At 41.2% G+C, this 26,870-nt stretch overlaps 1 protein-coding gene across 4 annotated transcripts in view; it reads left to right on the forward strand.

Annotated features, from left to right (window-relative positions):
• asap1b (ArfGAP with SH3 domain, ankyrin repeat and PH domain 1b) overlaps positions 1-26,870 on the forward strand; it is an 86,729-nt gene that overhangs the window by 16,394 nt on the left and 43,465 nt on the right. For all 4 annotated transcript variants that reach the window (XM_078162441.1, XM_033638395.2, XM_033638398.2 and 1 more), the window contains exons 2-6: positions 14,066-14,138; positions 21,014-21,159; positions 24,827-24,901; positions 25,328-25,377; positions 25,592-25,721. In XM_078162441.1, the coding sequence (XP_078018567.1) occupies positions 14,066-14,138; positions 21,014-21,159; positions 24,827-24,901; positions 25,328-25,377; positions 25,592-25,721 (474 nt within the window). The remainder of the gene's footprint in view (positions 1-14,065; positions 14,139-21,013; positions 21,160-24,826; positions 24,902-25,327; positions 25,378-25,591; positions 25,722-26,870) is intronic.

Below are 26,870 nucleotides of genomic sequence, written 5' to 3' on the forward strand. Positions count from 1 at the left end.
TTTGCCAGCTCTCCTCGTGTAGTAATATTCTACTGTGTTATGAATCAGTGCTCAAACACTCAAAGTATTTAAGTATTGACATAACAAGACAGATTTTCTCTGATTGTTTCACATTTCTTACTGATTAATATTATGACAACACACAAAAAAAATATCACCACAAGGTCCACTCCGTAATTTGAGGAGATTGTTTTAATGGATTTATCCCTCTATTATTTTCTCAGTTAATTAATTAATAATTTGATTCATAAAGTGTCAGACAGGGTTCCCACAGTCATGAAATTCCTGGAAAAGTTATGAAGTTAGAAAAAGTGTTTTCCAGGCCTAGAGTTAACAGAATGTTTTGGACAACTTTTGAAAATTCATACTGTTGGTAAAAATGTGTTAGAACCCTGACTATAGACAAAAACACCCATCACAGTTCCCCAAAGGCCAAGATGTCATATTGAAATGCCCTGTCCTGTCTGACAAACAATCCCAGACCAAAAATATTTAGTGCCATGTCATAAAAGACTAAGAAAACCATCAAATTCTCACACGTGAGCAACTGGAACCGGTGCATTTTTGGCATTTTAGTAGGGTTGAGTATCGGTAGTCAATACCTTTAAGGTATAGAGGGACATAAGCCAGTACAAAGTCCTTTCAAAAACTTTTCCAATCAAACTATATGTGCATGCCATCCATCTTGTTCCCAGATCTAGAAAAAAGACAGTTTTATGGTTTTGCTTGCAGCCATTCATCGTAAGCTGTCTTCGATTTAATGCAGTGAGTGATTGGCCCACTACCACAGCAACTGGTGTGGTGTGGTGAATATTTGATGGATCAATTGTGGTGTATTTGATGGAGATGGCAGTTGAGTGTGCTAAGATACCACCAAAATCTTTTAAAGTATGGCTATACTACATGACTGTGGTGTCTGGAGGCATCTTACCCAACTGAATGCTTCCATTCACATCAAAAGATTGTATCACTATAAGGGTGCTGGTTTTGGTACCATTTGATACCCAGACATACATTTTAACTTATAGAAACTCCTCGCACAGTTATTATTTTGAAATCATCACGGAAATATAAATGTTTAAAATGTAGGTTAATGTATAAATCCTCTTTTTTGTTAACTGCTGTCAGTAAGGTCAACAATGAATCTTGAGTTTTAACCCAGTGTAGACAATAAGTAACTAAAGATCTACTGTTCATTTGCTAAGGAAGGTCATGTTAAAGCAGTCAAAAGCTTCAGAACAGCTATGTGAACATTGTGGTGAGGTCAAGAATGAACTTTCAATCTCAGCTAAGACCAGGCATACTGTCTGAGTCTTGGATTCATATCACACAGTTGTGCGAAAGCAAACATGGGTTTCTTATCTGAAGCACCATCACTGATCGGTTTGTTCAGGTGAAGTAGTTTCACATTTCTGAGGTTTGTGGGTGAACAAACTTCTTTCTGGTTCTTGTTTTGAACTGGAAGCTAAAAGAAAAGTGCTTCAATAGTGTGACGGTGACAGGAAACACTGAATGCATCTGTGTTTCCAAAGATATGACGAAGATATACCTTCTTGGTAGGTTAGGATATAAGGTATTGTGTTGAAATGATTTGTCAGTCATTCAATGGAATGAGCAAAAGAAAAATCACAGATTTGTCATTTTAGTAATGTAATGAAACGAAGCATTTCCTGAACCCTTTTGGTTTTTAGAAGACACCATTTTAGCCTGGATCACTTCGAGTTACAATATGCATTTGTCATTAGTCCTAAAAACAATTAGTCAATTAATTGTTTAATTGATGGACAGAAAGTTAACATTTATTTTGATAACCTGATGATAATTTTAAGTCATTTTTAGCGAAAATACAAAACATTCTCATGTTGCAACTCCTCAATTGTGATGATATCCTGCATTTCTTATATTATGTAATAGTAAACTGAACAACTTTGGGTTTTGTACATTACAAGTGTCTGTCTGTCATCTTATAGGCCAAACAAATAATCACTTCATGGAGAAAATAATAGTAGTAGACCCTCTTCCTCATTATTTGCCATTTCAAGGACTAAATGATCGACCCAAACCATAGTTAATAGAGCATTTTGTCATAGTTTGGGAGTTTTGAGGTTCATATCTGTCAGGAAACAAACAACCTCTTTGCTCTGCTGCTCCTTGTTTTCACACTGATATTAGACACTATAAAATAGAGGATGTGAGCTGTCAGTTTTTAATCATCAGCTGTGTGTTCCTCCCACTATTCTCCTGTTGGAGGCTGTTAATAGCAGCTGCTTCACATGAATAATGACTTCCTGACTGGTGAGAACAATAGAGATAAAGGTATGCTGCTTGTTTGATGTTAGGTGAGTGCATTCTAATGCAGCAGTGTGTGGGTGTGATTGTGAAAACATGCGCATTGCACGAAACAAGCGGTGGGCTGAGCGAGAGAGCAAGCATCGCAGAGGGAAGCCGCCAAATGAAGTGCAAATGTAACGCTGCTGCATGCTTGGCTTGACTTTTTTCGCCGGCCGCACGCATGCGTGTCAGTTCCTGAGAGATCTGCAGCAAAGAGCCGGCGTCCTTGCAGCTCAGCGAGTTGGCTTTATCCACCGTGTGGCCTAACCAAACTCACCACAGGAAGAGCACAGCTGAGCAGCTCATTTCTCTCTCTGAGAGCACAGAGCAGGATGCTAATAGCAGGATTGATAGCAGCGATACATTATGGAGTAATCTCTGACCTGTATTGAGTTCTCTTAGTGGCCAATAACATTAGCAGATCAATTTTTATGCAATAGATACAAGCCAATTAGAGCTGATATCCAACATAAACTACAAGTGCCTTACAGAGTCTTATTTTCTTGAGATTGTTTTATCACCACATTAAATGTCTTCATCCTTTTCAAAGTAACATTATTCTCACATGGCGATCCTGTAGAGAGCAAAGACTGTTGAAATTTTATTGTGGTTTGGACTTCTTTGTGGGACATTCGAGTGTTAATGGGAGGTTGCCATAAATGGGAATTGAGAGTTGGCTGCAAAAAGGCGACGCATCGACGAGCTGTGTTGCTGGAAAATCTGGAAAGAAGGCTGAGCATTACAGGCCAAACATGCTATCAAGATAAAATGAAGTCTGAACATGTATTGTTAAATCAGAGAATGGGTTCTCAGGAGGCCAAGGGTAATTTACATCTGATATAATGCATTCAAGCAGTGTTATTTTAAAACTTGTATAGATCAAGCACTGAATGTAAAAGCAAACGATTGCACGGCAGCTGCTTTTTGTAATATTTGATTACAAATGCTTCATTAAAGCTGACACAATTTGCTTTAATTTGGTTGTCAACAAAAATTCTTGATTGCTTTGTGCTGTTGGTCTGTAGGTCAGTCGACTACTTTTCTCAGCCTTGTTGACACCTGGCGTTACAGTGCCTCTCCACACGTGTCTTGAGTGACCACTTGTGATCGGATCTCACTTCCCTGCTCTATATGCAGATGAACACGTACATCAGTTCTGATTGCAAAGACCAAATGTGTTGTTGTCACTAACTGACGGGAGGCAGCAGTGCGCTACCCATGCCTGGTCTGCCCAAAGTTAAAAAAAACTTTCCATTGTTTATGAGGACCTTGGTAAGCGGGCAAAATAAAACAATGCTGACATGGTCTACTCCTTGGTGTGTTCCAGCCAAACCAAATCAAGATGTTTGACTCACTTATAATAAAACAATGCTGTTGGTGCATGAACAAGTATGTACTTCGCCTACTCAGAGGACATCAGCTGAGTAGGCGGTCCCTCAGTGTGGCCCAGGACACATTACCATAGACACTGCTGAAAATTTTTGGCCATATACAGCTCAGACCACCTCTGAATGTGGTCTGAATAATCAGATCTCAAGACGCATTGAGGATGCAACAGGTGCATTCACACCTGCCCTTGGAGCTGTCCACATGTGATCCGATCACCCGGGATACATCAACCAACTCAACTGTTGGATGGATTTAGTTCAGACCTTCCTGTAGTTCAGACATTAATGGTCCCCTCAGGATGAAATGTAATTCGCTGCATGCTGTTGTTGGCGGCATAGATTCACAAGCACGCCTGTAGACTCTTCATTAGCGTACTGTATATTATGGTATCTTGTCAAGGCCTTAAAGAAAAAGCAAACATAAGCGGTATGACGAAGGATAATGTGAGTTTGGCCGGTCTCTTGTATTAAAAAGCATCTATATGGCAGCCAATCCAAGTTTTCAAAGTGTGTATATACTAATGTAATCTTAGCAACAAAAACAAAACATAAATTCAGTTTATTGTTCACTTTGAAGTATGACCAACAGGATATCAAGCAAGTTTCAGTTCTCTGTAAGTGAATTTTTATACCAAAGACTTCCCTGAAAAGAAGGAAATGCATTTAAACACATATGCTGTGGAGAATGATCAGCAGTAGTGTGTAATCAGAATGTGTCGTTAAGGGGCTAAAACATGTAAAACCACTGGTTTGACCCTGTAGAACTGCTTTGTTATTTTCTGTTTTGGTTTTTAAGTCTTTAAGTTACAGTGCTGGACTAAGTATGAATGAAAGTGAGCTTTGAATTACACAAGTATCAGCATGTGGCCACTCTCTCTGAGTGTGAAGAGGTAAAAAAACAATATTGGCTTTTAAACTTCTTCGGTCCTTTCAGAAAAAGACATCATCTTGATTGATGTTTTTCATCCTCATTTTCTTCAAAACCCTGAAAAAGATGTAGTCTCACTTGATACTTCTCATTTCAGATGCACTACATCGGTCATATGGTCATCCTGATACACCTCTTACCCAAAACCAAAACCACTGGCAGTCGATTGCTCTCTTTCAGTTCCATGTGTGCGTGTGTGTGTGAGAAATAGGCCATCTGACCTCAGCTGCTTTTGGAAATGTAACATCCTCTCATTTCTCCCATACCACTTGGAGTGCTGAAGGCCTCTCCGGCTGCAGGCCCAGAGAAAGGGATGTGCATTTGTTTCCTGCCAATGAAAGCAGCTCCCCACCCTTCCTGCTTGAGTCATGCCACATAGACTCGACAGACAGACAGACACACAGACACACAGACAGACAAAATGACTTGACAGACTGATCTTATCTCTTCTATGACTTCTTCATTCAGACAGAAGTAGAGGCAGCTTTACCACTGTAAGATTCATGAACATTTACAAGTGTTTTGATTTTTGTGTATTTCTTATAGTAGCTGTTGAGTAATTGTGAGCCAGAAGGGAAATGAGGATACAATTGTGAAAAAGGAAGAAGATATAAAACCCCATTGGTAGTGTGGAGAGTTCAAGAAATAATGATCTGGTCAGTCACTTTATGTCTAAAAATGTCCATGCAGATGTTTTTAGCCCTGTGTTCTGACTCTGGGGAAGTCCACTGATAACTGTGCCCTTTCCTGTTTTCGTGTTCTAGGAAATAATTAGCATATTCGCAAATCTGAGAACTCTGGTGTGCAGTCTTTGCCGGGTGAAGAGTCAAATCTGCCACAGTGGCACAGTCGGGTCCCAGTGCGCCGCTGACAAACAGAGAGCAGGCCAGTTAGTCAGAGCAGCTTCCCACAATCTCCATGGCAAAGAATGTTGAGTCGACGCGTGAGACGGCCAGACCACATCTCCTTGGTAACCGCACAGCCGCCTTGCCGGTGCGATGCCAAATGCCGAGGTGGCGGAGAAGATGCAACGTTCAAGGAGCTGGGAAGGATAAGTTCAAGGAGGAAACGAGAAAGACGACTAACGTGCCATGAAAGTGACAGAGCAGGAATCTTAAGAGCAGATCAAGGAAAACACTTTCCCAGACAGCCAGAGAGTGCGTTGTTTTTTTATTCCTCAGCTGTCAGCGGAGAGCAGTTTGGTGTCATTAGACGGAGTGCTGCCGACCCAGGACAGGACACTGACAAGCCTGGTCGCTTCCTGCTTCCTGTCAAAGGACGGCTGCAGGGGAAACGGCAGGGCTGCTGAGAGAGGATAAGGCCTCGGGCAGGAAGCGTGAAGCTGAGACAGCCTCCAGTCAGTCATGCCTAGTCACTTCGACCGCCAATTTCCCCTGAGGCTTTGACCTCCTGGGCATGACTGTGTATTTGTGTGGTTGTTTGGGAACCAGGAAGTCAGCCCCATTAACCCTGTTGGTCACATGGGTCACACTTTAAGGGCGTTTGGTCCTTGTGGGGGTTATTTCTGTTGAAACTAGTAATAAAGAAAGGCTGCAACTAACTTTTTGTCTATTTTTGACTGTAGAATTCAGGGAATTGTAAAAATGCCTTCACACTTTTTAAAGTCAAAGATGATGTCTTCAGATGTCTTGTTATGTCTGATCAAAAGCCCAGAATATCAGGATATTCAATATATAATATGTAATACAGAGAAAAGCAGCACTTCCCTACAGTGGAGAAGCTCCACATGTCTTCCGCAGATTTTAAGTCCAACAACTGATGCATTCTTTGACCACTAAAATCTGTTTTCTTTTATTTTAAAAAATATTTCCCACCTTTCTGTCGCTGCAAAGTTGTGCCAGGTTTTACAGAAGAGGGTGGGGTGTTTTACGAGGCTTAATATCCCTAATCAGTCCACCTTCCAGCTTTTGATTGCAGAGGTTTTTTTTATGGTATTTGTTGTTGATGAAGTGGTTTGTGTTGCTGCCAAGTGCTTCTCAAGCTGCTGGACCGCAATTGATCAAAACCTGCTTAAATTTTTTACTCAGTATGCACCAGACAGAAACCCCCAGGTATATGCTAAAGGTTTGTGATAACGGAACATCTAGTTTAGATACCGAGCAAGAAAGAGGCCAGCATCTCCATTAATAATACAAATCTTATATGTTTTTTACTTAAGGTGGCTAATGTGCTAGTCATTACTTATGAGGTGAGAGCATCATCATTAAGCTATTTCTGAATATATTTTACTCACCCACAAATGTCCTCCCAAACATTTCTTACCTTATCATATGCATGTTAAAAAACCAACTACCTTTTCATGGTAAATAATAAACCTTTACTATGTGAGTTAGAGCTAAAGTGGTTAGTCAAACAGGTGGAAAAATTTGTCTGCACAGTTTCAGTAGTCACTTGCTCATTTGAATCATTTTTAAAGCAAAAATGCCAAACATTCATTGAATTCCAGTCTTTAAAGTCACAGTTTTACTCCAACATCAAGAATCCATTCTCTTACTTGTAGTGCTGTTTATCAGTCTAGATTGTTTTGGTGTTACTTGCTAGGTGTTGTAGATATTGGCTGTTGAGATGTCTGCCTTATCTCCAATATTATGGAACTAGATGCCACTCAGGGCTTTTGGTTCTCCAAAGCACAAAAAAAAATTCAACTCAACAGCAATGTCTCTTTCTAGAAATTGTGATCTTGTTACTTAGAAGAGATAATCTACAGACCTTGTTGTGAGTAGTTTCATGTAGGAACTATTTTCTCTGCCAAATTACACCCCCTAGCCGTATCACCATGCTGGTCTTCCACATCCCACTGAAAGAAAGAGGATAGTTCGATGGAAAAGAAAATAGTTTCTACATGAAACTGGCCACAACAAGGTCTGTGGATTATCTTGAGTAACCAGGCCATGACTCCTGGAAAGAGACATTGCTGTTGAGTTTTTCAAATGTATTTCTTGGCGCTTTGAGCACCACAAACCGAGTGCCATCTAGTTCCATTAGATTAGAGAGAAGGTGGACATCTGTACGGCCAATATCTTCAGCACTGGACAACTCACACCAAAACAATCGGGACTGACAAATAGCACTACAGGTAAGGGAGAAAATATTTACTTTCTCTTTTGGAGTGACCTGTCCCTTTAAAATATGAACTTACATAGATTTATTTTAAGTCTTTTATGACAGTAAAGTCAATATCTTTGGGTTTTAGACTGTTTGTTGGATAATATAAGCAGTTCAGATATGTAAACCTGGACTTTAGGAAATTAAAATGGGCATTTTTCACTACTTTGAGACTTTATAGACCAAATGAGAAATCGATAAATCAAGAAAAATAATCATAAAATACTCATTAGAGCCATCATTATTGTGAGCTCTGTGAACTAACAAGATGATGGCTGCAGGCATGCACAGTTAGCAGTACAGTTGCAAAGAGTGCATGCACTGAGCAATGTGTTCATGTTTCCAGACTGTGATCAAACATGACATGGATCTATTCTCTGGGTATAAACCCTATTGACGCCACCATTTATACTCAAAACAAGACTCAGAAGCTCTGAAATGTCAACTATTCAGCTTGTAATAGACATTTTACTGCTTTATAAGTGAATATATATCAAAAAAATGATGTTTGAACTGGATGAAATTTCAGAAATGCCTTTCATCTCACCTGATTTTAACATCAGACATTTTATGAACTTTCAAGGACATTACTTTCTAACCATGGTGCTCATGCTGGTTACAAATCTGCTCTTGCTGAGGCACCATGCTCCGCCACTGCCCTTCACCTCCTTTAAGTTGGCCCTTGACCTCTCTGGCTCTGTCTCTGACAGACTTCTACTTAAAAGCATTCTGACACTGACATGTTGACTTTCACAGCACAAGTGGTTCTCCGAGATAGATATTTCTCAGTGGAATAACACAATGTGCTCTTATGATTTGCTTCTTTTTCTCAGCCGCACTAAATAAATCATCCACATGCATCATGACCGCAGATGTTTTGGCATTGTCACACTTTCTAATCCCCCTGGGTTGAGTGGGAGCTTGCTATTGGTTCCTGGCAGATAAAAAACAATCCTTTGACTATATTCAATAGTTGTTGGCCTTTTGGAGAGCAGAGTTTGGATGCATTCTTGCCTGTTGCCAAGGGTTTGCAAAGAATGTGTGCCAAGACGGCACTATTTCATTGATTTCATTTCCCCACTAAAAAGCTGAGAGACAACAGCTTTAACAATCTGTCTTTCCAAGTTACATTAATCACATTTACCAGTGAAACAGTGCCGGCCAGTGTGTAGATATTTATTGTTCATCCTCTGATGATTTGCTGAGATTTTGAATGAATGTTCTCAGTCTTGCTGTCTTAAACACTATAAATCATTTACTAAATCAGATTTTGACGTAGTCTTAAAATCTCGTCGAAAAAACAGCCAAGAAAGTGAATATGTAAACACTTGTTCATGTTACGGCTGAACATCTAATTACAAACACAGACAGATTATGGGTGACCCTTGGGTGGTGGTGCCAGCTGCTCTCAACACGAGCACCACAAGAGTCAGCCTGCCTGCTCAGCCTCCGTTTCGTGCTCCTCATCCTAATCAGCAAACAGCAACACAACCTCTGAATAATCACAGATTTTACTCGGGAGGTGTTTAAATGCAGACTGACTAGAGCTGGGTGACGAGGGCGGGGTGTGGTGTGTTGCAAAGAGGCGAGGAAACGCAGCTTGTTAATGAATGTGTCGGCTGTTATGGAGATCTAATGTGTGACTTTTACCGTATAACAAGACGTGTCTAATCATTTAGATGGAGTCTGCTTGAAGTTTCTGTCATAAGACAATGATTCCAGTGGAAATGAAGTCTGCTGATTATTTTCTTGATTAAATTATTCAATGTTTAGTCTTTAAAGTAATGAGCTGTATCTCTCACAGTTATGCAGAGCCCATGGTGATGTCTTCAAATGTTATGTGTTATCCAAAACCAAAAGATATTCACTTGTGAGTGCTTCTCATAGTGAAGCACTTCACTCGTGTTATCAGAGAACAGCGGTGCTTTTTCATCATCAGGAGGTTCATAAGTCTTGGTGTTATTTCAGTCAAAGCGTTTGATATCTGTACATGTGTACATGATAATAAAGTCCTTTACATTTTTCACAAATGTACGATATAGGAATACTTTTTCAACCAGCTTTGAATCTCAACAATGTAGGTAGTATGTGTAAATAAACTGTGGTAAACAACTTCCCTCCATCTTACCAGTGCCAATGGTAAGATGTGGCAGATGTGAGCTGGCTCTCGGGCTGTTGCTCACACTTTAGATTGTGCTTCCTCATTTTCGTATGCCCGCCACTGTGGACACAAAGAGTATAGAAGTGCTTTGAGAGAGACAGCAGCCCTTCTTTCTCTCTTGAACTCAAACCAAATTAAGATCAGACATTAAGACTAGGTTGGCTGATGATAGTCTGAGATTCTGTTACTTGGTTGTGTATTTCTCGCTGAAAATGTGTTCAGAAACATATTTTAGCTTACTGCTTACCTGTAATACAAGATCACTTAATGCCAGATGGCCACCATTTTGTTTCCTTTGGAAAAACATACATGCTGGCATTACGTCGCCCACCAGCAGGAGTGTTTATTGGTCCGGTGCAGCACAGTGCATTCTGGTGGTTATAGGTTTTATACCTCTTGAGCAAAAGTGAATGCCACAGCCTGTTATCTCTGGTCATATAGCACCAATTTCAAAGGTATTTGCATCTTCCAGCAGTGAAGTACTTCTTTAAGAGACATAACAAATGTGTAGCTGAAACGATGAGGCATCAGAACCATGATTTGACACAATTCTAATGGTTTTGGAAATATACCCAGACATATATTGAGGTTACCCTTGTCAATATGCTTATCATAGAAGAGTGGACTATCTGCCTTGGCGGAGGTCTGCGCTCTCCGAGTGCCCTTCCTGTTTAATGAAAAGTATGTTTTCATACTGTTTGAAGATTTTCATTACAGTAATCAACATAATATCATAAACAGAGACAATATTGAGCAAGATGATGGTACCATATACTTCTGTATTAGCGCAAGCCTGTTGGAGCCACAGTTTAGCCAAACAGACACAGGGCTAAATAATGAGGCAGTGTGGGGGGGGTATTGGGCAGCAGAGTCTGTTCCCATGTGCAGGGGGATCAAAGGGCTCGGCCCTGGCAGAAAGGGCCCTGCGGCGGCAAACTACTGCTGCCATAATTGGGGAAGAGCCATGTAAAACTGTCCAGGGGAGGCCAAGGACAGCTACATTATGCTAATTTAATTAGCCCTGTGTTGTGTGTGTGCTTCTGCTCTTAACCACATGACCTTGATGTAATGGTGTTTTTGCTGGTGCTTATCATCTATTATGAGCGAACATGGCTGAGGTATGGTTCCATTCACTCTGGTTAAGATGGGCTGGATATGAAATGATTGTCAGAATAGATTATGGTGAAAACCATCAAATACTGGCTCACAATTTAAATCACTCAGAGACAGGTCACTCAGGTGTGTGTGTGTATTTGTGTTGCTTGTGTCCACTTTTTCTGAACTTGACAAGTCTCCCAATTATCTCAGCTTTTCCTGCGGTGAGTGAAACAATAATAGATGTCAGACAGACAGACGGCATTCAGTATGACAGGTTATTTTCATGTTTTTTACTGAGAAAAGTCACCAGGTTGTTTGGCTCACAGCAGGAATAAATACTTGACCTAAATAATTGCTTCATTCTCAACTCATGGAGCAGATCAGGAGGGCACACCTGTAGTATTTAATGCCCATATTTACCCAACAAATAAATACCTTCCTTTCATTTTGTCACACTGTGATGACAGATACTAATCTGGGAAATACAATACAACTGGTGAGTCAGTGCTGTGTTGGAATACTCCAGGGCTTTATCACAAGATTAAACATATATGTTGGACAGATAGTGATGGTGGGCATGTTGAATAGGATTTTGTATTGACGCCAGGATGATATGCATCCAAGTATGCATGCAGAATATCCTTAAACTATCAGAAGAAGAAGACATTCCTTAAGCAAGTATTTCTTATTTGAGTAATTTGGATGGTCCCCTTTACCAAAAATCCAACAAATGGCAGTTCACCAAATTAGCTGATAGTAAATCTCTCTTTGGGCTTAAATGGTATGTTTATACATTCACCAAACATGACATCTAGTGACTGATAGTATCAGACACAATCTGATATCTCTTTTACTGTTTATTTTATTACCAACACTGTACTACATTCACATTATTCAAATACAAGTGTTGTTGCTCAGTCCATAGGGACTCAGGCTGGGAACCAGAGGGTCACCGGCTCATTTCTCACGCAGATTACCATCTAATTGACATTTGTATGTTTATCACATGATATTAAATTTGATATAAAAAACATGAAATAAAAATGGCTGATCAAATTACAGCTGTTTTATTGTGTGGCATTATGTGACCGGGCTTTATCAATTCTCCTGATGAAGGCAGCCTCAACCACAGGTGCTTTTCTGGTGCACTTTCATTCTTTGTCTCTATCACTAGCAACCATAAACTTTGATGAGACTATGTTTTCATTGAGAGAAAATTTTTTTTTTCCCCATCATGCAGCAGCTTCAGGTAGCCAGTTGCAAGCAGGCAGGTTATCGCCATGGATGTATTCTTAGATCTGGATACTGGACCTCAAAATGGTACCTATTCAGTCCAATGGAACTGCTTACCTAGGGGATAAGACAAAAAGGTTTCTAGCTTCTGGTTTTACTTCCATGGGTATGTGCCAAGGAAAAAAGAAGGAAGGGTCATTATATCAGTGACAGAGTTTGAATTTTGCATTGGTGCCAGACTTTGGTGCTACTTCCACTGACGTTAATGGGGCAAGCTTCGCAAGCCCTACCGTAGCCCGTCATATCTGTGCTTCACCTTTGTCTGAAAAATGTTTCCACACTACGCGATGTTGACTGATGTTTTTTAATCAGAATGTGGTGCCTATTTATTCCAATGAGAACTGCTTGCTTGGCACGTATGCCAAAAAAGTTTCTAGCTTTTGGATGTACTTTTGGGGTATGTGACCAACTGTTAAAGCGCGGTTCTCCTGCTGGCAGAGCCTGCGAGTTCCGGCTTGACTTGTAGACTTTACATTATGATGACGTCACATAATTTCAAATAGTTTTTCTCAGCTCAAGGAAAGTTAAACGATTACAAAACCACAATGATTCAAAAATTCATAATGGAAAGAATTGTTGAATTGTTTTTCCATGTGTTGTTATGTATAAAAGGCCCAAAAGGAACACTGCAAGCGGACTACTTGATTACTGAGAGTGAATTACTTAGTACAGCATTTTTATAGGAATGATTCTGTCCTATCCATATAAGCTGCTGATCTCTGTTACTGTGATCAATATAAGCGGTTTCCACTGTACTGGAATGAAAATGAAAGGCAACAGGCTATTTAAAGATCATTACAAGGCAGGTTGATAAAGACAATACAAGGCTATAAAATCTAAAAGCCTTTAGAAATTGAGTTAAAGGGTAATTCAAAATGTCTTGAATTAAACATACTTGTGTTTAGGTTTTATCTGTGTGGCATGTAAGATGTGTATGAATGTGGTGTAACTTCAGATGTAGTTGATATTTTCTGTGGCAGGGAGCAAGCTGAACAATAAGGGCACATGATGAGTTTTTCTCATATGTGGGTGATGTTTATGATGATGAATTTCCCTTGTGTGAAGCTGTTTCTTGTGGGGGGTGATGGGTAAATCAGTTCGAGAGTCACTCCAGCATGGCTTTGTCTTAAATGGCTTTGCAGGATTTTCTCTAAATATAGACATGCATCATCGTTAAATGAGTAACCGCGAGTGTTATGATCTATAGTGTCTCTGAAGTGGTTTTCTATTTATATTGGTCATTATTTCAACTCCCTGGAGCTCTGGGTGCTGAACTTCTGGGCATTAATCTCCAAAACATGCAAGGAAGTGAGACAGATAGCTCACAGTGACAATGGGTCAGTGGCAGTGTTTATTTTTCTCGCATTTAAATGTTTCGTCGTGAATAATTATCATAATAAATAGCATAACCGTTTATAGAATTGGATATCCTGCCTATTTGTTTTGCCTGTTGGAGAGCACAAAGGCTTTGCTCCAGCAGTCAGCAGTGAAATAATGATTCATGCCACATTCAGGTCAAGCAGTGTATTGTGAGCACTCTGTCTGCATTAGCTTTAAGGAGTATGCATGCTTTAAATTACTGAGCAACTATTGTTCTTATGCCCTGAATTTCTGAAGTGTGTTGTAGCATTAAATTGAAATTATCCTTGCTGTCTTTTGATGTGAATGTTTCTAGTATGTTCTTACAGGGTGAAAGAGATTCAAGGGTTTTAAAAGCTTCCTCTCCTCCTCTTTTCTCAGGCGTTGGACCAAGACCGAACCTCCCTGCAGAAGGTCAAGAAATCAGTGAAGGCCATTTACAGTTCAGGACAAGGTGAGACTGTCTGTTTCTAAATATATCAGGTCTGAATAGCTGATGGTTGGGTACGTGCTCACAACTCTTTCCAAGCCCACGAATTCTTAAATATCTTTAATAAAGATGAGGATTGCATTTTTTGGCCTGGAACATTGCCTTTTGTGGGACAGATGGTGTTTTGTGTGTGTGTTTTCAGGCTGTCCCAGAAACCAACACCTGAGTTTGTTTTGCTCGTTGCTGTGACATGGATCCCCAGTAATTTTCCACTGAATACTTTTGAGAGCAGCCTCCTCCCTGTAAATTGACAGTTTCAGATGCTTGACCCACAAAAAAGTTTGTTTGTTCTCCGCAGAAAAGACAGTTTACCTTTCTCAGTGTGGATGAGAAACTTTTAAAGTCTCAAAACAACTGGAGCAAGTGTTTTAATCAGTCAGCCACTAGCTTGGATAATTAGTTACCTCGGCTAGATGAAGTTATAGTGAGACAAATACTGTGTGTGATCTAAAAATAGAGATAAGAATGGGATGTTTGTGCATCTCGCAAATGTAATGAATAGTTAGACTCAGGGCTGGAGCCAGGAGTTTAGAAACACAGAGGTTATGAGTCCCTCCAACACACACAATCCTCCAACAACTATATGCAGTTTAAGTTATAGTCCTTCAAAAGGACCTATTATGTACATTTCTAGGTTTATACTTGCATTTTAGATTTCTAATAGACCATGTTCACATGCTTTAATGTTAAAAAACCCCACACTTTATTTTCCTCATACTGTCAGCGCTGGAACTCCTGTATTCACCCTCTGTTTGAAATGCTCCGTTTTAGCATCTGTCTCTTTAAGACCCCCACCTGAAAAAAGCCCTGTCTAGTCTCATTGGTCAGCATTTCTGGGTCTTCCGCATCTGTGCTCTTGGTATACTTGCACCGTCATTGCAGCCAGGGAAAGCCTGTAACAGAGTGTACTCCTAAACCTAATACACTATATAGAGAGATAATTACTAAGTGTTAATACATCAAATAGGCAGCACGGTGGTGCAGTGGTTAGCAATGTCGTCTCACAGCACGAGGGTTCCTGTTTTGAACCCAGGATGGGGGTTTTGAACTCTAGGGTGGGGGGAGCCCTTCTGTGTGGAGTTTGCATGTTCTCCATGTGTCAGCATGGGTTTTCTCTGGGTACTCCAGCTTCCTCCCACAGTCCAAAGACATGCAGGTTAATTGGTGACTCTAAACTGTCCGTAGGTGTGAATGTGAGTGTGAATGGTTGTCTGTCTCTATATGTCAGCCCTGTGATAGTCTGGTGACCTGTCCAGGGTGTACCCTGCCTCTCGCCCAATGTCAGCTGGGATAGGCTCCAGCCCCCCGCGACCCCCAACAGGATAAGCAATTACGGAAAATGAATGAATGAATAATACATCAAACAGCTATTGTGGGAAAATCCAGATTATTAATAGTATCAAAAATGGGACTTGATTCCAGGACTAAAATTGGAAAACAAAAATACTAAATCCTTTTATATATCAAATTTATGTTGGGCCAGAAAATACCCACCTTGTGTAGGATTTTCAATGGTATAATGTTGACTAAAAAAATGTCGCTAAAAAAAGAGAAAATCCAGAGAAATTACACGAAAAGACAGAACATACAAAGAAGAAAAATGCAAAACAATACAAAGGACATGACCTCATTGTCGTCAATGGTAACCACAGCCCTGTTTGGACTGTATTTGAGTTTCCAGTATGATGAAAGTTCAAAATGGCTGCTGCAGGGATAAACTCTACAGGGTGCTCGTCTCACCTCACCTCCCTCTCAGGACTCTTCCTCAGATTTGGCAACAGTCTGAGCATCCCTCCCCCACCATCTCTCACTTAACGACAAGGACAGATGGATGCTGCTGTTTGACTGACGGCTCCCACAGAGTCTCGCAGACCTGGAGAGCCACACATCTTGTTATGCTGACATTTGCTGTGTATAAACATGACTTATTACAGTTAAAATTTATAAAACAAAGCCTCTCTGGAGCAGCAGTGATCAGAAATCACAGGCGAAGGTCACATGTGTCTGTTATTGTATTGCTTGTACTGCTGCACTGATGAAGGAACTTTCCATTGTAGGATCTGTCAGCTATTTCTGCCACATCTGTGTTATTATGAACATCACTAGGAGATCTTAGAAGATTTATAAGCCCATTTGTTCCACGTGTTTTTGCCACTGTTGCTGTTGAGAACAAAGAGTGGTGTATCACTGAAATATTTTCTTATCCTCAGCCCCCTTTCCTGACCTTTCTTTTACTTATAATCTCTACTTGTAAAACCATTGGTAGACCTTGTTTTGGATATTTTTATATGTAGAGCTGCTAAGTTAACTGGGCCTGATATAGATTTGTTGGAAGACATTTTGAAACAAAAAGCTTCTTCAGTGTTGACTGACGTGAGGAGTCACAATGGACAGTTTTTTTTAAAAAAAAGGGCCAAAATTGATGCAGGAGAACCAGAGATATTGTCTTTTTTTATTTCATTAATTCGCCAAAACCAGCCTCCTACAAAATGCAACTCAAACATCGACAGTTCAGTCAGAGATTCAGGTGCATTATACCAGTAGCAGCTAACGTAGCCTCGAGCCGCTAGCCTCAAGCAGAGATGAAGAAGGGGCTACGCTGATCATCTTTCCAACCCACTTAAAATAAAACTGTGCCTAGTGGTTTCAGATGCGACAGGTCATGTCGACAGGGCAGGGCAGGGTGTTTTACCTGCTGCACAGACTCTTTCTTTATAGTGATTGTAGTGGATCATTTAACAACAGGATGTATTCATTTGATTGACTTATCTTAATGTGGAATAAAAAAAACAACCACATTGCTTCTGGTACATTGAGGTATTCGTTCATACCATTTTTAACAGATTGTACTGTTTTACACAATTCTATGTACTTTTTACCTGAGTGCTGCAGAGCCGCGCAAAGAGAAAATAATTAGGTCAACTGGGTAAAATTAACATAGAGCAGTGCGGTCACCTTGCGGGCAAGCGGGGGTTCCGTGTTCAGTGTAGCAACTTCAGTTGAATGTAAGGACGGACAGGCTGCAGCAGACGTGTTGTGCTTCGACCGTGTCCAACGTATTTTGTCCGCAACTCCACACCTCCAGATTTATGTCATTTTCAAACATGTAGTCTTCAGACCCAGCTGAATTTATCAGATTTTGCAGCTCCCTCTGGAGCCACAAAAGCCTTTATTAAACTTTTTTTTCACATATTCATTAGCACTCCCAAAGACCTGTGAATGGACTTTGATGTGCAAAATTCCCCTTTAATCTCTGTAGGATCTTTCACACTCTGAGAGTTATTAAGGTCACAGTTGGATTGCCACATGCAGAAGAAATGTATTTGATTGTTTTTGCCATTTTGGTTGATGGGACTCAGTGTGTCGGAATAAACATCAACTGGTAGAGGAGGGTGTGATTGGAATTTTTTTTATACTGGTTCCTGAGTCATGGCTCCAATACTAGTCAAACCCTTTATTACATTGCTCCCAAAGTCCTGATTTTTTTTTTTTATTCACTCAATATCATTTATTAAAGTTTAACAAGGAGGAAACAGCAGCATAAAAACCCAGTTTTTAAACAGTAAATCTTGAAATGTGTAACAGTAATCAACATCTTAAGCCAAACGTGATTAAGAGCATAAACCCTAATTATTTGGTCAATTAGACAGTTTTAATTTAAGAGCATGAGGAACAAAGGAAAGTTCATGTCTTTTGGTCCTACTTGTGGTGCTACGAAGCAAAGCAAGAAAGTGAAAGTTGAGGCTGCAGGCAGGAAACCGTGCAGAGGTGATGAACTGACTTTGAGTATGTTTCTGAGGGCGCACAGGGTGGCCTCATCTCGCCTCTCACTCAGTGATCAGAGAGAAGAATGTAGATGATCCTGAAGCACTGTTTTGGTACCCCCTCTAGCTTCTTGGATAGGCCTTTTGACAGCCCAGACCAAAATGGGCTGGAATACTCAATGATTGGGCCAATGAAGGTCAGGTATATTTGGCAGCTCTTTTGGCAACACTGAGGTAATGGATCCTTGGCTGTGTCTTCCAGAACATATATTTATTGTGGGCATCCCATAACAGATCAGATGATTGCCAAACTCCAAGCAGTTGAAAGGAGGAGATTTTTCTTTATGTTTTGACCAGAAAGTGTTGGAGATGGAGGATGTTGTCCTCTTTCCTGGCGCTGATTATCATATCGATGGTCTCAGCTCCATTCATTGAAAGTGAAAACTCTTGTCCCCATTCAGCTACAGAATCCAAGCCCCTCTGAGTCAGACCAAAAGGAGACTTCATCAGGAGCTCTGTAAATATAAGGTCATTCGCATATTTCACAGGGATAAAAGAGGGAAGGAGACATGAATCCAGGCTGTTGATGCCTGGCCTTAGTACATTTTTTTCTATTGAAAAAGCCAAACTTTTCAAACATTGAGGGCCCTATTTAGATGGTCTAAAACGCAAAGCGCCAGGCGTGTGGCACATGGGCATGTCCCAGTCACTTGCTAGTTAGACAGCGCGTTTTCAGACTGTGCGCCATGGCGGAGAGTCTAAAAGGGTTGGACTTACTCTGAATTAGTCACGGGTGTGTTTTGGGCGTATCATTCAATAAGCCAATCAGAGTGTCACCTCTCATTCCCTTTAAAAGAGGCGCACGGCAGAGAGCTGGTTAGATGGCGGACCTACCAACTGGAAAGAGTGAGCGTTTTACAGCTGAGGAGACGATAAATGTATCTCTATATCGACTGTCCTGTCACATGTGATGTCAGATCAAAGGGGATTGGCACCGTTTGGCACGCGTAATGGAAACCCAACCTGATTTGATTAACACAGCTGCAATCTAATAAGTTCACATCCCTCTCAGCCACAAACAGCCACAGCATCAGATAGGGAGTATATATTCAGCATCTGTCATCTTAGAAAAGTCAAAAGAAAAGAAACAGAATGAGACTGCGAGAGAGAACGAGAGAGCGCGCGCGCATGAGAGAAACGCTGTTTTAACCCAGGAGGTTAGAGAGCCCAGCTCCCTCTCCAGCATCCTGAACCCCCCCGCCTGAAGGTGCAGGAAGGGCTGCACCCGGGCCCGTCTGGTCTGGCTGCGCGCTGGCTGCGGAGCTGGGGTCATCCTCCTCCTCCTCCTCCTGACAAGATGATCTTCAGTTTTACGTTCTAAAAGCTTTTTTTTTACACATACATTTGTACTTGTAGGGCTATAAGTTTACGTTTTTAGTTCACAGAAGCTGGTTATTGTTGTGTTTATGTCATAATAAAGTTTATCAAACGTTTTCACATCTTTGATTTTGTGATTTACATGCCAAAATGATCACAATTCAATTGGGAAAGACAAGTTCATTTTACAGGCTATGCATGATCAGCCCGTGGAGGTCTGCTCGCAGTTGCGTATATTCGGACACTGCGAGCTTGGACCTCCCGGATTATGATGACCATTATTACTGCAATTAGATCATTCTGATTAATGACTGACCATTAAGACGTGTTTCTGATGAATATTTTAATGTGCACAATAATAACCTTTCACATTGTAATCATATTTTTATTTGTTATCTTTTGCATATGTGTGGCTGCTCCGTGTGTGTCTGAGCAGAGTGCACCCGTCTAGAGACGCGTATTACTAACTTGTTTAACAGCGAAATACTGCCCCGTTGACTTTAGACCAGGTTTTTGTTGGTCACTGGCGCATTTGCTTTTTATGTCATCTAACTAGCAACGCGCCATGACTGCGCCTGACCACTCCTCATTTTTAGACCAACACACCCAGAGAAGCGCAAGTTCATTTGCTAGTTAGACAAAGAGGGCGCAGGGCGTGAAAATGGCAACTGCGCCTGCATCTAAATAGCAATGACACTTGCGACATGGATTATGCGCCCTCCGCCGTCCGCTTTAGACCATCTAAATAGGGCCCTGAATGTTTAAACACAAGCAGTGTTTTACAAGAAGAACAACAACAAGATAGACTTTATTAATCCCTAAGGAAAAAATTAAGTTTTTTTCACTCTGTCATCATATACACACAGGCCCGAAATACACACACATGCACAAACAGGATCTATAAGCATTAAATGGAGAGATGTCAGAGCGAGGGGGCTGCCTTGGACACGCGCCCTGAGCATATGTTGATTGCATTAATTGTCCCTGTGATTCAGAGCTATGATTGGGCCCAGTACATCAGGCCTGACCTGACATGAACCCAAATATTTTGACCTGAGCCTTAACCACAGCAGCAGTTTTTGTGCCAAAAATATTTGAATTGCCATTAGATTAAAACATTTATTACAAGCTAAAGCAAGCTGACGTTTTTTTAGTGGGGTAACCGACATTTGTGACACAATCTCCGACATTCTCCTTATCATACCGAATGTTCAGCACAGCCCAAAGACTGTCATATGCCATGTATAAAATGGAGATTGCATAACATTTCTCCTCATTAATGAGAGGTGGGAGTTGGGATGGGTTGATGGCGACACAGCCCATACGTTTTTATAGAGGGGGGCGAAGGTATTGAAATAGAGCCACTGAATGAAACCCTACTATCCAAAAGGACTTAACTTCAGGGCGGTGGCAAAGGATATGAATCAAAGTTCCATACATTATTCAGGACGTTACACAGACTATGAGGTCTACGACAAAAAACAGCCCGGCATGGCCCAAACCCGGCAGGTCAGGAAGGGCCCGATCAAGTTCAGGCAGAGAATCAAAGCTCTACCTTGACTACCTTTGTGACTGTAGCACTTGCAGTATCCCACATGTGTTGGCCACTTCACATGCTAATCATGCTAATCATTAAGCAGAGTCCAGGGAACATAAACTGACCAGTGGTTCAACCTCTGTTCTCTGTTTCCAACACAGACCACGTCCAGAATGAAGAGAACTACGCTCAGGCTCTGGACAAATTTGGCAGCAACTTCATCAGCCGGGACAACCCCGACCTGGGAACGGCCTTCGTCAAGTTCTCCTCCCTCACCAAGGAGCTGTCTGCCCTGCTGAAGAATCTGGTGAGCTCAACATGTCAACACGTCTGATGTCATTAAAATGAACAGCCTGTCGTACAGAGCGCTCTGCATTTGTGTGAGTGCTAGTCCTCACATGGATAGAAAGAGGGAAATTCTTCATAAAGAGTTTATTTTTTCCTGTCTTCTATAAGTGGTTTAGGATTTGGGTTTAAGGTTAAGATTAGGATTAGGACAGTGGTCAGGCATGTAGTGGAGAAGCTGAAGAGGTTATTGATCAATGTAGTCAGTAAAAGCTTGACAAATGTAATAGAAGAGGTGTAGGTGCCTACAGGTTCATCTGTCTCAACACTTTTAAAAACTGTTTAAAATTTGCCCACACAGTCAGAACCGTCATCAAAGTCAGACAGTATAGCTGACTGCAGCTATATCCACCTCCGAGCTTTGTATTTTTTTTCCAGCCGAGGCTCTTATCTGCCTGCCGTGGATTTCCCCTGACGTTTCTGTTGAATAATGTGTCCTGTTTGAATCCTCTGTGAGTGATTGTTGTTGGAAGAAGAGCCAGTCTCCGCTCTCTCCCTCTCTTCCTGTGTGGCTGACAGCAAGATTAGACTCCATAAATACACTTGGCAGCACCAGGAACAACTGTGTGTGTGTGTGTGTGTGTGTGTGTGTGTGTGTGTGTGTGTGTGTGTCCATAAACCTTCCTAAATCACCCACTTGTTGGTGCTACCTGCATATTGCAGGACAGTGAAATTGTCTGTACACATTCCTCTCTTAGTCTCTCCTTTTCTCTCCCTCTTGACTATTCCATTTTGAGTATTTTATTGAGTGAGTCTTTTCAGACTTCAATAACTGCGCCCCAAGGGCTGCTGGTATGTGCATGCTCTACAAATGAGAATTGATGAATAGTGCTTGTCCTGGATGTCCTACATGTGTTATCGGCTTAAATTTAAGGATTTTATAGACAAATCTGGCCGCGTTGTTGCCAACTTTTCAGCATCTTTCTCAGTGGTAATTTCCTCTTTGAGGATCTTATACTTAAAGAGACGTTGCCCGCTTCCAGGATGGGCTGTTAGGCCACACCGGCAGCCGGCCAGTACAGGATTGATTTTGACGTTGGCCATATGCAAGACAGGCACTTAAGAAGCACATTAGCGCCCATTAAGCGTTGTTTGCTTCCTTGACCGCTGCTGTGTGTCTATGTGGGCTTGGCTAACAACAACATGGACTTAAATGCTTAGCACTGTAGTAAATGACCTTGCTGATCCTAATGGTTAGAGCTGCTGATCATAACTGTGGCAACCTGAGCTGTTGGCAACAAGCTTTTGCTAATTCTTCAATAGACTAACTTGCGCTTTTGCTATTATGTTGCTGATTTCTTCAGTCAGCAGCAGCATGGCTGTGTTGATGCATTGCTCTGTAGGTGAAAGGTTAAGGGCAGCGTTATTCTGTATTTTTTTTCATCGTCCACAAATCCCATTAACAGACCAAACCCAGTGCTTTCGGTGCTTCATTGTCACCATTACTCGAACCCAAATCTATTTGTTCTCACTGCAGATTTAATTCTTTAAAGCTGCTCTAATCACATTATTTTATATTGATAATGGATAAAATGACAATATGGAATGAGGCTTGCCAAAGTATTGTGTTACCAGTGTTACAGACATACAAAGATTACACAGCGATTACATTACTTACCCACCACTCCTACTGTTGTTTTACTTTTTTTAAAGAAAGAATAAAATCCATTTTGCTCATGTTCATCAAGTTTAAAAAAACCCCTGTAATTTGTGAAATACGTAGTGTGTTATTAACACTTAGTCAGATGTGGGACGCCACCATTATAAACTGAAAGTGTCTCCTACGTAAAGCGGCAGCTGAGTCGCAGCACAGAGTAGCAGGAGTCAAATTTCACTTAATCATGTGAAAAAAGTAAGGAGAGTTGACGACAACATGATGATGATGATGATTTGGTGTCAAAGCATAAAGTAAAAGCGCCTATTAACCAATATATCAGATTTAAATCCAAAACTAATAGGCACCCTGATAACGACAATGAGGCAGTCTGTAAAAGTTGTCTGATGAGGGTGAAAGTCTCTGGAGGCAACATCTCTAATCCACACATCACAAGAGCGAGGCTGCCAAAGTGGCCCTGCAACGAATGTAAGGAGTAGATCTAAAGATCTAACGTTTAAGATCAAAGTAAGCACTCTAAAGATATTGAGTGTCAGTGGAAACATTTCCCCATGCTGGCATCCCCATATGGAATAGGGAAGGGGTCACCTGAAGTGCAAACTCAAAGAGAATCATCACCTGACTTTGCAGTTCCCCTCACCTGTATGTAGCACTTTAGCATCTTTCAGCTCATTGTTTTGGTTTTATTGCCTGCAACTTCTGTAATGTTTTGGTTCACTCTTACTGCTCTTATTGTGTCAGAAGTCAGCTTTGTTAAAACCCAAAGTTAGCTACCTGTTCAGCACCAAATGAAAGATGGACAAAGTTAGCAACTAGCCAGATGACACAGAGAAACATTTAGCAGCTCAAGAGTCAGATATTTCTCCCAGGAGCTGATTGGAAAAACAAAGCTAAAAAGAGCGGTAAATGTCTGACTGACATTTAACAGGTGACCAGACTCCAAATGAAAGTTCATGTTGCTCTGTAGTTGCTGGATGTGTGAATAGACGGGTGTTTGCTAACATATTTGCTATAATGACTTAATAAGGCGATAATATGTCAGTGTTGTGTTTACAGCTTGTTCTGCTGGCCCCAGATGGTGCAAAAATAAGTTAATGCTGCTTTGGTAAATGGACTTGTGCTTGTGTAGCGCCTTTCTTGTCTTCGCACCACTCAAGCACTTTCACAACACGTCACATTCATCCATTCACAGACGTTTATACAGTGATGGCCAAGGCTACCATACAATGTGCCACCTTGTATATATTACTATTACTTAACCATTCACATGGACTCACAATTTGGGGTTCAGTATATTGCTGAGGGACTGGACTGGAGTTCAAACCACCGGTTTTCTGATGAGTGGACGACACGCTCTACCTACTGAGCCACAGCTGCCTGCTTTAAAAATGAGCCACAGTTATGCAGTTTCATTTTTTTTTAGCAGGTGTGAATTATAGTTTTTAGCAAATGTTACTAAAACAGGAATAAGTAGTGCATTTACTGGAAACTACTTTCAGCTGCAGCTAAATACACATTTGGGGACCTACTGACTATTTAGAACAACAGGACAGTGCAGACAGACAGATGGATAGAGAGAGACAGACAGGCAGACAGACAGATAGACAGATGTACGTCATTAATCCCAAGTTGGGAAATTCTTTCGTTACAGTTGCAGATACACATATCACACTAGAAGAGAAAAAAATATGTGTCAATAGAAGAGTGAACCTCAGCATACATTTAAGAATAAGATACATATGTATAGATTATTTTTCTGGAAATGACAGTACCAGCGTTTGTGTAAATGCCGTCGCCCAGTAGACACGTGGATGTTTTTTTGATTTTTTTTGGACAACAATGTCACAGGAGTGAGTTATATCAAGCGTCTGCCGCAGAGACAACACTGGTTTGTAAGATCAGCCTTATCTTACAAAGAATCTGCCTTTGTACTGTGTTATGATTTGTTATCTATATTTTCTTGTGACAACAGCTGCATTATAACCCCCTGTGTGTTCTGTGTGTCCTCTCACAGCTCCAGAGCCTCAGCCACAATGTGATCTTCACTCTGGACTCGCTGCTGAAGGGCGATTTGAAAGGCGTGAAAGGGGTAAGATTTACTGTAAAACAGTTTCTGTTCCTGACTTTTTTTTCCGCTCTCTCTTGACCCTCCCGTGGCACCGCTCAGCAGGACAGGAGACATAGATGCCTCGTCAGCACATCTCTCTATTAATCTGTATGCTGAGTGTAAGCGAGAAGAGACCACAGAGATGGGGGAGAGCTCTCTGTTTAAAAGCTCACACTGTAAATCTTGCAGAAGTAAACACTGCCTTTGTACTGTGCTTGAGGCGAGTGGCGAGTAACTGGGTCATGAACCATTGATGTTTGGGGTTCAAAAGGGGGCGTGGTCACTCGCTCACCATCCAGGGCATAAATTGTGAGCAAAGCGAGGCGTTTGCAGAACTCTGCAAGTAACTCCGTCCCCACGGTGACCCCTCTGCAGTTTGCTGATGCTTGTTCTCTTGTGTCTCTGCAGGACATAAAGAAGCCCTTTGACAAAGCATGGAAAGACTACGAGGCCAAGTTGTAAGTGGATAATTAAAGTTCGCTGTTGTAATACAGCATACTTTCACCATCCAGCTCATTACAGAGCACTGAATAATGGATCAAACACTGTTGATAATGTGCTGCAATATTGTTTGTACCCTCCGGAAAACATTGCACACATTGTAGAACAACAAACCTGCACACATGATGCAAACGAAGACACAGCCAGTAATTGTCTTCTCCTCTGTGTCAGTACAAAGATCGAGAAGGAGAAGCGAGAGCACGCCAAGCAGCACGGAATGATCCGCACTGAGATCACCGGGGCTGAGATCGCAGAGGAGATGGAGAAGGAACGGCGTCTCTTCCAGCTCCAGATGTGTGAGGTAGGTTGTAAAAAGAAGCTGTAGGACATTTGTGGTTGTCTTCTCTGCAGTAATCAAGCATCAGAGCAGCCCACTAGGCCCTGTAACAGCAGGTCACAGGTTAAATTCCCACAGTACAGCATTGTGTATCACTTGGGATTGTAAAAATGACCTTCGTGTTTATGTTGTGGTAGGTTGTGGTCAGAAAAGACAGCTTCCTCGTTTCAGTAAAAGCGTTTGCAGCAACCACTTGTAGTGTCATCTGACATTGCCTGCATGGTCAGGGTCGCTACTCAAAAAAGTAATGTATTACATGTTACTTGTCACTTTAAAAAAAAGTAAAGCCTTACTTAACTCAATTAATCCCCGTAGAAAGTAATTTGTGACACTACTTGTCACATTACTTTTGTGTTACTCTGCAACATCGCCTGAGATGCATTGTCATGTAATTGCCAGTTAACAAAAGCCCTTTATACACAGAGGATGTACAATAAGGCTGCTGCGAAGTCATTACCCTGACTGTGCTTTTGTAAACAGACAAAGGAAACAAACTGCCCTTGTTACGTGGTGGTGATCTTGTCCTCTGCTCTGAGGGTAAGGAGCTCTCGGACCTCATTATCGGCCCAATTTGCAAACATTAAGCAGCTGCTATTCTTCCTCTTCTTGGAGTTAGCTGCTAACTGCTTCTAGCTGCTTTTTGAATCTCCCAGTGGTGGGTTGCACAAATAATATGTTGTCAAAACATCACAGCCATCCTGTTCTGCTGGCTGTCCCTTTTACAGAGACATTGATTTAGCGATGTTACTACCTTCGCTGCTGGCTTTAAGGCAAGAAAACTCTAACTTTCCCTTGTACCTTTTATACAGAACGATGAGGCGGGACATTCTCACCTTGAACAGGCAGTGTAAAAGGGGCCAATATAACATTAAACAATATACCTCTGAAATCGTTATTCAGACAACCTGTTCCTCCTCTGAGTCAGCACAATTTTTTGTAATTACTTTGACATCTTTAGGCATTATAAGATGTTTTAAGATACAGGTGTTCGATAGGTAACCATCCAGATGTGTCAAATGCAGTCTTTATACATTATAAACCACTGTGCAGTGTTTCAGTGTCAAACTCATGGGTCTATCACCCAAAACTGTCCTTCCCGGATCGTGTTTCCTC

Source organism: Epinephelus lanceolatus, chromosome 20, assembly GCF_041903045.1.
Source record: "Epinephelus lanceolatus isolate andai-2023 chromosome 20, ASM4190304v1, whole genome shotgun sequence".
NCBI classification, from domain to species: Eukaryota; Metazoa; Chordata; class Actinopteri; order Perciformes; family Serranidae; genus Epinephelus; species Epinephelus lanceolatus.